The 15,891-nt window shown below is 40.9% G+C and overlaps 1 protein-coding gene across 1 annotated transcript; it reads right to left on the bottom strand.

Annotated features, from left to right (window-relative positions):
* Nucleotides 1-405: 405 nt before the first annotated feature.
* On the bottom strand, nt 406-15,128 carry oaz2a (ornithine decarboxylase antizyme 2a). The gene is given in 6 exon segments (XM_041939703.1): nt 406-2,874; nt 3,499-3,584; nt 4,183-4,355; nt 6,913-6,993; nt 6,995-7,061; nt 14,931-15,128. Coding segments are annotated over 6 exon segments (648 nt in total). The 5' UTR covers nt 15,041-15,128; the 3' UTR covers nt 406-2,743.
* Nucleotides 15,129-15,891: the final 763 nt, after the last annotated feature.

Raw genomic sequence — 15,891 nt, 5'->3', positions numbered from 1 at the left:
GAGATTAACGCCTGTGAGTCAGTGATCGGGTAAAACGGCTTCCTACAGCTACTGCAGCTGAAAACAAGAAACAGTTATTTCCTCAATCAGCCTCATCATTGCTCCTCTAGTAAAACTCTTTATCTTATCAGTCTTAATTCGGCCTCCATGGTGTCCTGCTAGTATAATTGTAGTTATTTTAAATATGGTTTCTCAGTTTTATAAGCTTGGCTCGCTTCCTGTGTTGATGTCTCTGCATGTTTGCTGTAGTACAACTCTTCTTGCTTCAAAAATAAACTCAAAAGCTGCCGTCTTGAAAAACACCAAACAAGTTTAATTATGCCCCGTGGCAAGAAAACATGTGACAACCATACACGTGCATGCATACCCTAAAACCAAACCCATCAAGAAAAACCCCCAGAAAACTCTTATTTAGATAACAAGTTTTATTGTTTTTCCCCAAGACAAAAATTTCCAGAGTATACAAGTGTGGATTGTCATTGAATGGTTGCTAAGTACTGCATATCACTGAGAACAAAAAATAAATCCCTAAACTATGACAGTAAACATTAGAGAAATATACATACATAAAAATATACCTCTGAGAAAATTCATATATTGACATTTCCTAACAGCTTATAGTCAGGGCTCAATCAGTAGCAACGAAGACTCGTGATCTGAACACATGCAGAAGAAAAAGGCCCCCACCCCATCCCAACACCACTCTGGAACAGACTATCATGTTTCTCTGACGTGTTACAGGTAGTATGGCTGACATGGGGAATGTAGATTAATGTTTCTTTACATATCAGGTTTAAATGAGCTGAATTTTGAAAGCAAGATGATTTCAATGGACAGCATGTTACAGACAGAATGGACTCTTTGGCGTTTTGTTCAGAGTACTAAAAACCACAAAAAAACCTGCACAGGACTCCCCCTGTGTTTTTACTCTAATTGCATATACAGTAATCACCTGAAGTGCTCCTGTTGTACCCCGACAATGAGATCATTTCCTCACACAGCATGGGTCTGGATCTGGATCTGCGTGCGACTGAATATGGAAAATGGACACATTCCTCAATAAGACTCAAAAGTAAAAAATATTGACATTGCACTCTCCTCTTTAGGCACAAAGAGCCTCGTTGCCGTCGAGCTTTCAGCTGGTGCGGGATAGTAGCACCACTGAGGACTCTACAGGGCTGAACGAAGCTTCACTAGCCCCAGTCTGTCAAGTCACAGGATATTTCTGTGATCTCTGAAATACCCAGAAGGTTGTTGAACAAAACTTAACACTGTTCTAAAGATATTTCCAGAACCATCTGGATAAAAAAAAAATAGTTTGCTGTATGAAAAGTTGCACTTTTCTGTATCAGTATCAGTTTGTCTGCAATGAAATTTGAGCATTTTATATTTTTATACAAAATAATCTTGTGTTATACAGAACAAGCTCAGACAATCATTTCCAGCAACTTGGGTAGAAAATTTAGCCACAACTTAAGAGACAGGTTAAAGATTAATGTCTTGTTAAACAACATTCGGGTGTTCAATGATTGCCAGTTGTTTATTTTTAACAGACGCTTAGCTGGACTTGAGTGTAGCGGCAACACTTTTGAGGCACAAACTGGGGCTTAAAGCTTCACTCCATCCAGACGTCGTGTGCACATTTTAATGCAAAGTAACAGTAAGTGGAGCTTCTTTTTTTAAACCCGACCATCTTACACCAACAACTATTCAGCTTATGACCTTTGAAAAACATAAACCGCGTGTTTGTTTCCGCGTGTGACGCGTCAAGCGAGCCCTGTCCCCTCCAGATCGTTAAAAACTCACCCCGTCAGCTTGACGGGCTGATAACTGCTCAGAGCAGGACGAGGAGAGAAGGTGTTTGCCTCGGCGAGCTGGCGGCTTCCCTGTTGCGACATTCAACACGCAGGCTGCTTCTTAGCTTTGACACGTCTGGAGAGACTAACAGGATATTTCCACATTTGTGGCAAGACTGTTTTGGGCTGATGAGAGAAAAAAAAAAAAGGAAAGAAACCCAGAGCACGTGATGAGCTGGAATGATGCCTTAACATATATCAGGAAGAAGTGTAAAGAAATGTTTACATGTGCTTTAATGTTAAATGTAACACATCAGGCTTTAACCCATCTATATTAAGCAAAAAAAACATTTTATTGACTATACAAAACCCATAATTCCCTCTTTTTAGCCCTACAAACACCGTTTGCATGGTATACAGCACACAAAGACAAACCAAAGTCTCTTTCCTTAGAAAAGGTGGAAGCTGTCAGAGGAGAGATATGCTGAATTTTAATGTAAAACACCACCTTCTCCTGAATGTCAGCAGTTGTTTATCTCGCCGATGGCGGCACAAACCAATAATGTGGCCAAGGGAGGAACCACTAAGCAGGGAAATAGAAAAAAATCCCACGATGCATGTGATGACTTAGTTCAAGCAACGCCGCTCCCTGTTTCTCCGAGCTGCAGTTATCCTCGGAGGGGGAAGGGAAAAGGGGGAGGCAGGGGTGTCTGCGTCACATGGAAATCCTACCACTCCCAAACGCCCCCTTAAATCACAAGTCTATTAAAAAAAAAAAGAAAAGGTGACACCTCCCAGTCAGTGATGAAGGATGTCTGAGGGAGAGGAGGAGTTTGTCAGAGCGAGACCTGAAGAAAATCGGGCAGAAGGCGTGTTTTTCTATGGGGAGGGAGGGAAGGGAGGTGGGTCAGGGTGGGAGAGGGAGGTGTAAGGAGATGGTGTGGCAGTCAATCCTCATCTGAGCTGCTGTTGTCCAGAGAGTAAACCATGAAGGCCAGATCGGGCCGGGCTGGTACCATGGGGTTGCCTGGCTTCACCATCTCAAAGCCCATGTAGTGGAACGTCTTGATGATTGACACTGGGGAGGAAACCAGGAGAGTCAGAGGTGCTATTGGTGTCGTCTGAAGTCTCAGGTTCAAAGGGAAAATTGAACTGGGTTTTAGAATATGCTGTCAGTGAGCTTGTTTTGGAATATGTTTCATAATATGCTCCATCTTTTAGTCTGCTGGGAGCATTGAGCTTAGTCTCAGTAATGAGCTTAGTCACAGTAATGTTACACATAACTGTGTCTGTACAGACCCCTAAACCAGCCGGCCACAGCAACCCCCTCTGCAGCTGCAGACAAAGTGTTCATCAAGAAAAGTTCGCTCACACAACTCCCCCTAAAACCACAAATCGCTGTTTTTATGTTTCACTTTGTGCCGTAGATTAGACAAACAGCAGACAATATGTTAAGTGCTGAAGCACAAAGGTGCATTTTTCAGCTTTTGAGAGAGCTGTTAATACTGGCTAGCTCTGCTTCAGAGGCCTGCTCAGACAACAGACAACAAAGTTTTGCCCCGGGGCCCCAGAACTAGTTAATCCAGCCATGTACACACACTACACATTGAGAAAAATGCATTACTATTGACTGGGTACCCAGTTAAAAGGTAGTCATATTTTCAAATCAGTACACAAAGGTTACGAACATGAGCGTACTTACATCGATCCTCTCTGGCTTTACGGAACCACAGGAACACATAGTTAACTTTGAGCTTCTCTTCTGCAAACTCGAGCAGAGCAGTCAGCCTGGCGACGTGAGCACAGAGAGAGGGCCGGTGAACGAGGGGAGAGGTGATGACGCACAAAGATTTTTTTTTTTACATAAGCACTGCAACTTTACATAATAATGCAGCAGCAGCTGCAAAGCTGGCTGCCCAGACGACTGGCTCTGTGCCCATGGCAGGCAAGGTTACTCTGTCCGAGCATCGATTACAGCCAGAGACAGGCAATGAAAACAGAAACTTAATAGCCTCCATTTCAGCTTAGGGTGCACTGATAGCCTTTAAACATGATAACAGCCTCTCACGTACAAGTTAGACCCATACGGCTTCCACTAATTGCTCTGTCGGACAGGACTTGACAGGCTTATTTCTATTTCAACACAGTTTATTTCGGATACGGTGGGAAAACAATTAATGTTAACATAAGCAAGGGTTTATTTCTGTCAAACTTATCTTATACTCAAGCCAGGACTATCTGATAGAATATTATAAAATACTTGACAAAAAAATAAAAAGATAGATTTTTGGAGGGGTATTAATTTAGAAAAAGGTATCCTGTTGAGACGTCACTGTAAATAAACTGTTTTGTTGCAGAGTCATTTTTTATGTGTACAGGTCCTTACCCCTCCTTGCTTCCCTCCACCAGCGGCCCGGCAGGGATCTCCAGGAAGAGGCTGTCAGCCGATAGAGCCGTATCCCAGAAGGCCGAGCGGCGCTCACTCAGCTGGTAGTGGAAGTGCAGAAAAGAGGGGTTCCCACTCACTGGAGTTGCCTGTGTCACTGTTAACTTCTCATCCTGGATAAGAAAAAATGAAAAAGAGATTTAATTTATCGTATATACAGCATTAATGGTTAGGTTGATGTTAAAGCTTTAGCACCTGAGGATCCATTAAGGGCCATAATCTTACAACATAAATTTGAACTCTGCTCACAAACATACTGGAAAAGTCTGACTTCTGAACAAGAGCTTGGCATTTTATCTTTTTTAGTCTTGTGTAGTGTGTTAAAAGATCAAGACACTAGAAAACCAACTAGGAAGAGACAGCAGGTTAACTGAGCACTTTAAACTTTAAAACCCAGACAACACAGAATTAAAGCCTTGTATTGTGAGAGCAGCTCTTGTGTGAAATGAGGAAGCGGTCGTGGTCGTGTTGCTATCCTGAAGAAGCAGCGTCATGTCTGCAGCAGGCAAATCTTGAACTATAACTGATGTGTGGTTTGACCACTTCTACCTTTATCAGCTTACTGAGCTTATGCTCTTATTTTGTCGGGCATATACTTTTATACTGACAGCATGCGGCAGCAGTGATAAAGTTTATATGTGTCGCCTGTTTTTTTGGTACATTATTTTACTAAGCTGCAGTTCAGGCATCAGTAGTTGTCTAATCACTGTGGTGATTTGATTGCTGCCAAATGTTTGTATTTACTGGGTCTGATTTGTCATAGATGCAACTGTTGTGTACAAATGCAGAAATACTGAAAAGCAGACCTGTAAATCAAGTCAAATTGTGTGCATAACTTCACTGTCTAAAAGAAAATAAAAGCCAGTGTTTCTTGTACAGAACATTTCTCCCATGTTTTTTATGCTACACCACAACTGCCCTCTGGGGACAATAAAGATGTCCTGAATTTAATCTAAGCAAGAGTTCATATTTGGTTACCAAATCTGATAAAGCCGTGAAGTTACAGGGTTTTTTTTTTGCTCGCTGAGGACAGATGAGGATGTTAATATGGCAGTTGTGACTGATCTGGCTGATCCTAAATCTCTAATCCCCGAGGACAGTCACATGTCTGGGGTACAACATGACACACGTGCACGCAGGCGACAGGACACAGTGTTTTGTGTGTAGAAATTTCCGAAATACAGAAATTTAACAGAAAATATTAGGTGACTTTCTAATGCTCTTTAAGAGCTATGTGAACAGACTCTTATCATAAGACTTGAGCCCGCCAACAGGAAACTAGGTGAATGAAGGACGTCATGCAGTGAATCCACTGCAGGTGCAGATGATGAGTGGGACACAGATTAAAGGATTTTTAAGATTAAAGGAAAAAAAAAGTAACTTTGCAGAATGAGGCTACAACTCATTAGCAGGTGTTTAGTGTGTTTAATGAGTCAGAGTGGTCGCTGACGGATGAAGCACTTAACACAGTTATTACCTAAAGTGCTTACAGCAAAAAAAGAACGACACGTGGCCGCTTTATTTTTCATCATTTGTTATCTCAAAATAAAACCTTTTTAAAATACCAGTCTGGGACAAAGACTTATATCATCCAACTCTCTTTTAATAACATTTGAAGTCCCAGTTTAAATAGAAATACATCGCATTTCCAAGCCACAGTTTTTGCTCTTAATCATGGGTTGACTTTGCTGTTGACTTTGTGCAGAGACTGTTGATGTTTTTAAAAGGAGGCTCAAGACTCACTTTTTTAGTTTGGCTTTTAACTGATCTCTTTTAAACTTTTAATTCTTCTATTATGTTATTTTTATTTCTAATATTTATTATGACTTGTTCTTAGTTATGCACTTTATCACTACTAGATCTTAAAATCTTATTACTATTATTTATTATGTATCTATTTGTCTATTTTATCTCTACATTTTTAACTTTCTTAAATATTTTAACTTTTGTGCATTATACCTGCTTTTATCTTTTTTTTTTTTTTTTTAGTCTTTAAGTTTTTAACTTCAGTGTTTCCTCATGGGGGGCCTCCACACTGGGATGTATGCCCGGTCTGCCCACGGGGGGCGTTGCCCTGGAGGCCGCCTGGGCCCGAGGGACTTGGGTGGCTCTGCATTAAGTGCAGAGTCTGCCCCTGTCCATCGGCGTCGGGGTGGTCTCTGTGGCGGCGCTCCCGGTGGCCGCAGGCTGTGGCGCTTCCCAGTGTGGATGGCTCCCATAGGTGTTTCCTCACATGGTTCCTCAGTGCCCTGTCATATCTCAGCACCGTGTGTGTGTGTGTGTGTGTGTGTGTGTGTGTGTGTGTGTGTGTGTGTTTGTGTGTGTTTGTGTGTGTGTGTGTGAGCACATGTGTGTATATATCTGGGAGTGGGATATTGTCTGTCATACTATGCTTTTATTCTTTCTGCTGTTGTATTCTTTTATTTTGTGAAGCACTTTGTGTTGCATTTTAAATGGATGAAAAGTGCTATATAAATAAAGTTTGACTGATGATTGACTGGTTTGCCGTTTAACTCACCAATCAAAGCATCATCACAACTCAGTTTCATGTTTACACTTTTCTACGGTTTTATGGTGTGCAGCACTTTGCATTGTGCAGATGTCACCGGAAGCTTTCCAAATGTTGAACTACAGCTCTCTGTGTTGTTGTGTGAAGTCGAGGGCTGTCACCTTGTGTAGTAGCACGCCGAGAGAATGATCCCTGACAGTCCCTCGCCCACCCGGGATCTTCAGTTGTGGGTGAGGGGCATCAGGAGCACCACAGAGGCCCCGGAGACTGAGGGATGGAGCAGGGCAGCCGAGACCCCGCTAACCAGGAACTGAAAGGAGAGAGATGAAAGTTAGTGTTTCACATTATCACACTAAATCGGTCCTGTACTTGCTCAAGGTCCTAGTTTTCATTGACTAGCTTGAATAGATAGATAAGACTTTATTAATCTCACAATGGAGAAATTTACTATGAATGAAGAGCTGCGCTCATTGTGACACATAACTACCAGCTGCAAGCTTGGCAAACTAAACTTTATGGACACTGTTAGTGTTGGCTGCTTTCAGCATCCATCCAGTGATCAAATCCAGGTTAAAGTCTATGAAGTGATCTGTCCAGGCTAATTTAAAGGAAGTGGTTCAAGGCAGGAGCCTCTGTTTCAGCTGTATCAGGACATTTAAAAAGATGAATTGCACTTAAAGGTACCCTTTGGTGTTTTTAACCACCAGGAAAACAATATAGCGATGTTTTTCACATCCTGCCATTACTTTCACCCAATGCTGGTGATCATCAGTTGCCAGTGATAACACACCAACAAACGTAGCAATGCACCAAACGAAAGGCAGGGAAAGATATGATAAGAGAGGTAACCTGGATGTAGACAATGCAAATGTTAAATGAAGAAGGAGATGCGCTCCACACATTTGTTAGACCTCAAGGATTTACACCATGCACTTTGGTGTGAAACACCAAATTTAAACCAAACGTTTGGCTGTTTACAGGACAACTCTGTCTTCAACTCAACTAGAGGGAACTGAAACTGAAACACATGATGAATAATCCTACACTGCTACTAATGCAAAGCTCTCGGCTTGTTGCCTCACTCAGTTTCATTTTAACTTCATTAAGGATCTTCCTGTAATTAGCAAACTAAAGCACCTGTGGCAACATGCCCCACCTCTGCTGTATAGACAGGGATTGAACATGATTACACTGTTTGCTCGTTTGTAGGATCCCTTTATGTAATTAGCAGGTTTCTAACAATTTATCCAGGGACCTATTAGAGTGTAACCTGGGACAAGTATACAAACTCCTCCTATGCAACTTAACTCCTATGAACAATATTATCATGTTTGCTTCAGACAGAAGAATCTGCCAGACACGTTTCTATTCCGAACAAGTAGGACACTGACTGCCTTAAAGACTCAGTGGCCCTGTTGGTCAGGTCTGGTTGGTTTTATAAAGATTTTGGCATTCATCCAACCCCGGGACCACAATTCAAACAAAATCAAACCATAATACACAAACAAAGAACAAAGCCAACAAGCATGTGATTTGAACATCACCAACACTAATAATTATCGAATTACTTCTAGCAACTTTCAGTCCTTTGATTCCTAAGAAAAAAATGTTTAAGACAAGCCTACCACAGACAAAATTAAAGCCTATGATATATAACAGCATGCACAGAGTTCTTGACGTGTTGTGCATGCAGTGGAAGGCATGTATCACAAACAAGCACATGATCTGTAAACACCTCTGCAAATAGCTCAGGAGGCTTTCGGGAACTTGGCCGTTTTGAGTTACAGTCGTGCGTCTCAAACCAGACATGATGGCAGCCTCCCGATGCTGCCAGATGGGCCTGGACATCGGGGCTGGGGATTCTCATTCTGGCCTTCTAGATGAGGAAGTACACCAGCGTGCACCAACTTTGTTCCCACGACATTCCAGCACCTACACTGAAACCTGACACATTGCACATTCGTATGTCTGAAGCTGTACCGGCTAGAGTGACCTGTTTGTGAGTGAATATTGGTATGAGTCATGTGCCACAGAAAAAACATCAGCTACATGCATCTCTGATAAGAGGGAGGTGCTGTGCCACAGCTTCCCTGCAGACAAGACGGGTAACCTTGACGACCTGATCTGCATAGTTACGGACCAAAGTGTGCAGTGGAAAACAAAGCTTGTTATGCTTGGCCAGTTCACTTCACAGCAGCAACTGCAAACTCACTTTCCCTGTTTCATTATGTCCTTGATTCTTAACTATGCAGAGACAACATATGAACTGGAGCAAGCGCTGAGTGAACTCTCTCCTGCTCTCCCTGACCATTCTGTAACTGCACTATCTGCTTCTTTTAATTTTAGCGATCCTTTACTGAGTAAAAGTAGTAGAACTGTAACAATTAGCTGACTGGATGAAATTCAATCAACAGCTATTTTGACATTGTTTTAGCCATGTGCTCCAAGATATCATGATGGGCATTTTTCAGTGTTTTCTGCTGTTTTATAGACCAAATGATTAGTTGAATAATCAAGAGAATAATCTGCAGATTAATCAATAATATGAATAATTGTTAGTTGAAGCCCTAAAAAGTTGCAGCCATGATTGAAAAATACTCAACTACAAGTTAAAATCATGCATTTAAAATCTCACGTTACATACACAGGTATTATTAGCTAAATGTCCTTCAGAGCAGAAGTACTCATTATGCAGGAGAACGGCTCCTGTCCATGTCACAATAATATGACACTTAAATATTAATGATGCATGAGCGTGGAAGTAGCATAGTCTTTTTTGGCAGTTCAAGAATGAGCTAATTCTAACTACTTTATTAAACTTCTGGGTAATTTAATTTATAACAATACATCAGATTTTATACACTAATCATAGGTGTGTAAAATATTACAATATTTCAATAGTGAAATGTAGTGGATTAAAAGCAACACATAGACATACTTAGAGTGCATTTAAATTGTATTTAAGTACAGGACTTGAGTAATGTACTTAGTTCCATTCCACTACTGACTTACTGTGAGCACATATACTATAAAGAAATACTAAAAAGCTAAAATAGAGGCATGAAAAGTTGCAGTAACAGCAGACATAAAGCAGCAGCGGCACCAAGCAGGTATAACCTGTACTAAATCTACCAGAATCTCCTCTACAAACAGTGCAGTTCAGAATGAGGTGAATGCTGGCAGCGCATCATTAAAACAGCCTAGACAGCCAGGATTTTCTCTTCATTTATTCCTCAGAAACAAAACCAATACAGACTGAATCGGGGACAACAGTTAGGCCGCAGATGGCGGAATAGATAAGCACACTTGCCAAGATGTCAAGCTTCTCTTTTTCCATCTTCCCTTTCAGAGACAGACACAAGAGCCTGTCCTTGATGGAAATGCCAGCTTGTTTTGAAAGACAACACTTTCGTCCTCTGACATTTAAGCCACACGCCAAGCAGCCCTCCCGTACCATGATGCCACTCTAGCTAGAGCAGCCTTTAGCCCCCGAACAGGTCGCGAGGTCACCCTAAAAACAGAATATAGGTTATGTTTTTAAAGGAGGTCAGCTTGTTGGGTGATGCAGACTCTGTGCACCAACGTAAAGGCCGAGTACACTCTCGAACCGGGACTGTGTTAGTATGCCGGTGAGGATTTAATCATCTGTGTGTCGCAGGGAGACTCAAAGATGCCAAGTGCGTCATTGTCTGATTCTCCCAGCATGAGAGAAAGCATGTGTGTATGCAAGAGAAACTTTTTTTTCTCTCTCTGATGCTTCCACTTCCAGTCTGCTCTTCCTGGGCTGCGAGTTGTTTTGAGAACTGATTCAGGTAAATTGGTTCAGGGGATGAACGACCCGAGCTGGCCAGTCGCTGAGCTGCTGAAGTTTGGCTTACAGCCAAGACAGGCACGATTCAACCAAAACAGGAAGCGCTCTGGTAGGTCCTCCGAGAAGACGAAACGCAACCAACTTCTAACACTGTAATTACCAGTTTAGAAGTGGAAAAAGACTCAACATTATACAGATAATCAACATAAACAAGCTTATTGGCCCCTCTAAAAAAAAACCTGTGGCGTAGATGATTTAGCTTGGAGACGTAAACAACACATTGCTGTATGCAGTAAAGTAAACAGAGGGTCCTCAGACCTCCACTGACCCCTGGAAGCTTGGCAGAACAGCGCGTCGGAAAAGATGTCGAGACAGAAACAGGAAAGACACACGTGCTCTGAAACATGAGTGTGGTTGGACGTATCCCTGTCAAAACCCATTGCTCTGACCTCAGGAGCCAAACTGTGGCTGTTCGCGGCTGGGCAGGCACACACTGTACATGGGCACAGTGGCTCTTTGAACTAAATGCCAAGGTCAGCATGCCGACATGTTGGCGAATGGCAGACCTGTTTACCACCTACATGTAGTTTAGCTTGATAGAATGTTGTTGATAAGATGATGGGAACAGGTATCATCACTGCACGTAATAAACCGGAGCATTAGACGAATTCAGTTCCCTTACGATGGCGCAAGATGAACAGTCAATGGATATCCTCAGCTCTTACAATTCATCCTGAGGGGAACATGAACGTATGTACCATAATGTCGTGGCAATCATCTCTTAACTGTGGAGACATAGCATTTAAAACTACAAATGTCAACCTCATAGTGGCACTAGAGAAAAAGACAGGTGATCAGTCACTGCTGTTCATGCTCTGAGAAATGATATTTGTACAAAATTTAATGGAAATCCCTCTAACAGCTGCTGAAATATTCCAGTCTGGACCAAAGTGGTGTACTAACCAACCAACACTGCTACTGAACAGGGACGGCCATTATGGATGGACCGGAGAATATCGGGTTTTTTAAACAGAAAATCCAAGTAAGCAGGCATCACAAAACTGAACATGTCCAAACTGTTAAAACACAGACGTGTTTGTTGAGCAAAGAAGGAAGGAATAGACCCACCAAAAACTGTGCAAACAGGCAGCGCTAATATGGAGTGCATGGCAATTTCAAAAACACCCCTCACAGAGACACCCAACCAAAACACAGGGTGACTGTAGTTTGTGGACTCCGTCATCTGCATAGTTCAATTCAGCAGAGGCTTTGTCAGTACAGGCACAGTTTGGTAAGCTATAATCAAAAACACTTGGAGGGAAAATGAAAACAATGACATCTGTTTGTGTTCATTCCAGAAAAAGCAAAGTGAAAAGGTAGCATCAAGTCTGTGTCGCCAGCATAAACATCACACTGGAAAACCGTGCCCACACATTGGCAGCAAAAAAAAGAAGAGATAATTCTATTAAATCACTTTTATTTCACATTTTCCCACTTTGTCGCATTCTGAATAGATAAATTGATTAGTGCCCGTTTCCTTTGTCATCTATGATATTAAACTAAATATTGTTGGCAGGGCTGTGACTAATTCTTTGTCTACCAGCTATTTTCTTGATTAAAACATTAAGTCGGTTGGTCTACTAAATTTCAGAAAATAGTGAGAAATGTCCAAGATGTCTTCAAATGTCTTGTTTTGTCCCATCAACAGTCCAAACCCAAAAGATATTAAGTTTACAATGATATCAGAAACAAAAGCAGCAAATCCTCTCACTTCAGAACTTGTAATCATGTTTTGTATTAATTGATGTCTACATCAACTCTGGCTGACATTCTATGGATCAAACAATTAAACAGATACAAATTTTAAAAAATCATTGTTAATAAAATAATCTTGCAAATTGCAGCTATAAAACTGCCTCTTTTCCACGTTTGAAGAGCCTCATCAAGCTTTCTGCCAGTGCGCGGGTGTTTTCTTCCCAGTGGAATGTGTTCATTTCAAGCCTGTCTGCAGCTCACTTGTAGGTGCACGCTAAAGGTTTGTATCGCTGCCTCGCCTGCAGTCAATGATAACAGCTGACGATGCCATTTTAGACGCCAGCTGATACTGGTTGCCATGTTTTGGTTGCCATACGGAAAATTTAACATCGCTCTGATGGAGAATTTTCCTGCAACCACGGGAGAGATCGGTCTCTCGGTCACTTAAAGGGGGACTTAGTTACACTCAGGTAGCTCAGGTTAGATAATCCAGCCATTTCTCACTGTATGCACTCCCCCAATCCTTTCTAACACACATGTGCACACACATACACACACATTTCATTGATGCATGAAGTGAAACAGTGAAGGGGAGGGGGGTTATGCAACCAAGCTGATGTAGGCCAGTTGATGCCTTCAGCTGACAGGGCTATAACAGTCAGAGAGCTAATACAGTCACTGCTCTGGCTCACAGCATCAATGGACCTCTCCCTCTCTCCCTCTCTCTCATTGTCAGATTATAAACACAAAGAGGACAACAACAAGGCTTATGTCTCTGATTTAGGACAGAGAAAGAGGAAAAAAAACATACAGAGTACAATTTATCCATGTAATTGCTCATAAAATTGTGCATTTTAGGATTATCTTACCATCAATTTTTAAGTAAGAAAGAAGTATTGCATAATAAAAAGACATAATACCGTCACAGCAACACCAAATTCCTATAGGACCACTATAGTGATTCAACAGGATGAACGTCCAGTCCAAAATAAAACACAGCAGCATAAGATTACTACAAAACCACTACTGGATTGCACATGCACGCTGTAAAGGTCAGAAATTGGAAAAGCCTAGCAATGAAATGCCATAACCATGTTCAGTACAGTATGTACTCTGCTTTGGAAAAAAAAAAAAAAAACACACAAACAAAACCGACACTCAGCAAAATTGTAAGTAGGGCTGCAATTAATTATAATATATGTTTTTGTTTTTTTTAAATCAATGTCTCAGTTTAGAACATGTCAGACAGTAGTGAAAATGCCACCCACAATTTCCCAGAGCAACTATCAAATGGGTTGGGCAGACAAGTCGGATGACTTTAGGTCATCAGAGATGCACCAATATTAGCGCGTATGTTGGCTGATAAGCTAAAAGAAATTGCAGTGCAGAAATGCCAAATCTAAAGTACCTCAAATTTACATTTGAGGTACTTTAGAAATAGTGTTATGTAGTTTGTTTTCCAGAGGCACTGATAAGTTTTCAACTGTAAAATGCCCCCGCTCATCCTCATCATAAATACATGGTATGTGTATTAAATTTCCAATGATAAAAACAGAAAAAAAAGTTAATCCTCACAGTTAAGATAAATGACTTCATTAACTGATCATTTAAGTTCATGTCAATTGATCCTGTCCGTCAACTAATCCATTAATCAAATGATTATTTCTGCATTCCAGTAGGGCTTGAATTAATTTCTTTAATGCTGAACCAATTTGTTGCCAAGTATTTTGATAATCAATAGATCACTTAAGCTATTTATTTATCAAGTAAAGACGTCTAGCGTTTGCCTTTTCCAGCTTCTCCAACATACGGATCTGAAACTTTTCTCAGTTTAATATCTTTGTAAATAACACAACTTCTATATCTTTAAGTGTCAGACTACTGCTTAGACAAAGCAGCCAATGTGAAGAAGCTACCCTGAGCTCTGTGTGCTATTGATAGGCATTTACTACTTACGACCACTTTCTTATTTTACAGACAAAGCAATTACTCAGTCATTCAATACAATAATCGATAGTGAAAATCGTGATAATGATTTGTGGTTGCAGGCTCATTTCATACAGTATTCGAAGAAACAAGGAACAACTTGCAGGTTCCCGGAAGAAGCAATGATACTCAAGAAAAAAAGTTTCATAGTTTGGATTTTAACAAGAAAATGCGTTTTAACGGTGATCTGGAGATCTTCAACAGCGGTTCAGCCCACCACAGCCACCACTAAAACGAGCAATACTTTGTCTCACTTCAACTTTGCACGGCCATAATGAGTTTAAGGCTCATTTTCTGGTGCACAGGCGGAGAGAAAAACATCACATCGTGACTTCAGCATCGCTCTGGATGATTAACTTCGCTGAACAACGTTTGGCAGCTCCTGTCTGAACCCATGCGCAGCATCTAACTCTGTGACACAGTCTGCTTAGTGCTCTTTCGCATTTGTTTTCCTGCTATTTAGCGAGTTAGCTGAAAGTAAAGTGAAACTATCCTAACAAGCCCGACTCTATAGAAGTTTACTTGGAACTGAGACGAGCAGACTTCACTAGTTAGGACGACTGACATCCAAAACAACCGCTAACGTCTGTTTTTTGATGTTTGGGAAGAATATTAGCATCCTCCTACCTTTCCTCGGTGTTCAGCATGATAGCTTCGAGGAAACACGGGTCTTTAGGTCCTTTTTGACAACTAAAACAATTACTATTCAATAAAATCTCCAAAGAAAAGTTCACCATCCGTAAATTAAGATAAAGCCTTTTAGTGGTAAAAGTCTTTAGTGGGACTGATCGTGGGAGAGATGAGCCTGTCTTCACCACAACACCTTCTAGCAGCATCTGCGGTGAACAGCGGCACGCAAGAGCATTTATAGCTGCAGCAAGGCATCACGGGTAATTCACATCAGGAAGTGGGACGTTTTTTTTTTTTTTTCTTACAAGAAAGTAAACAAACTGCTTAAAACTCACATGGAAGCAATTACGGCAGCATTTATGTGATATTTTATGTTAAGTGTACTTTCACTTAAGCACACTAAATAGCCGTTTTAATTACATTCATTTAATATTAGAAATGCATTCAGAAAAGAAAATTCTATAGCTTGTGCAACACTTTCTTGGTCGATTTTCGAGGCTTCAGAGGGAAATAAGGTACTATACAGAGGATACCTGTTTGGTGGCCAAATGTATGTATTTTTATTTCTTTTTACTTCAGTGGTGGAACAAGTAGAGTAATTAGACCTATAAGGTAATAACAGCAATACAACAAAATACTCCAGTTAATGTCCCCCAGTCAAAATTTTTACTCAAATAAAAGTACAGTATTAGCAGCAAATTGTACTTTTTGTATCAAACTTACAAGTATACTACTCATTTGGTGGTAGCATTGCCCCTCTTAGCGTTATAATTTATATACAACCTTGTTTCCAAAAAAAAGTTGTGACACTGTGTAAAATGTAAATAGAAACAGGATGTGATGATTTGCAGAACACTGAAACCTCATATTTAATTGAAAATAGTTCAAAGACAACATATCACTAACACATTTAGAAAAAGTTGGGACAGGGTCGTGTTTAACACTCTGCTGCGTCACC

Source organism: Chelmon rostratus, chromosome 6, assembly GCF_017976325.1.
Source record: "Chelmon rostratus isolate fCheRos1 chromosome 6, fCheRos1.pri, whole genome shotgun sequence".
Taxonomy (NCBI): Eukaryota; Metazoa; Chordata; class Actinopteri; order Chaetodontiformes; family Chaetodontidae; genus Chelmon; species Chelmon rostratus.
This window is presented reverse-complemented; position numbering and strand designations above follow the sequence as displayed.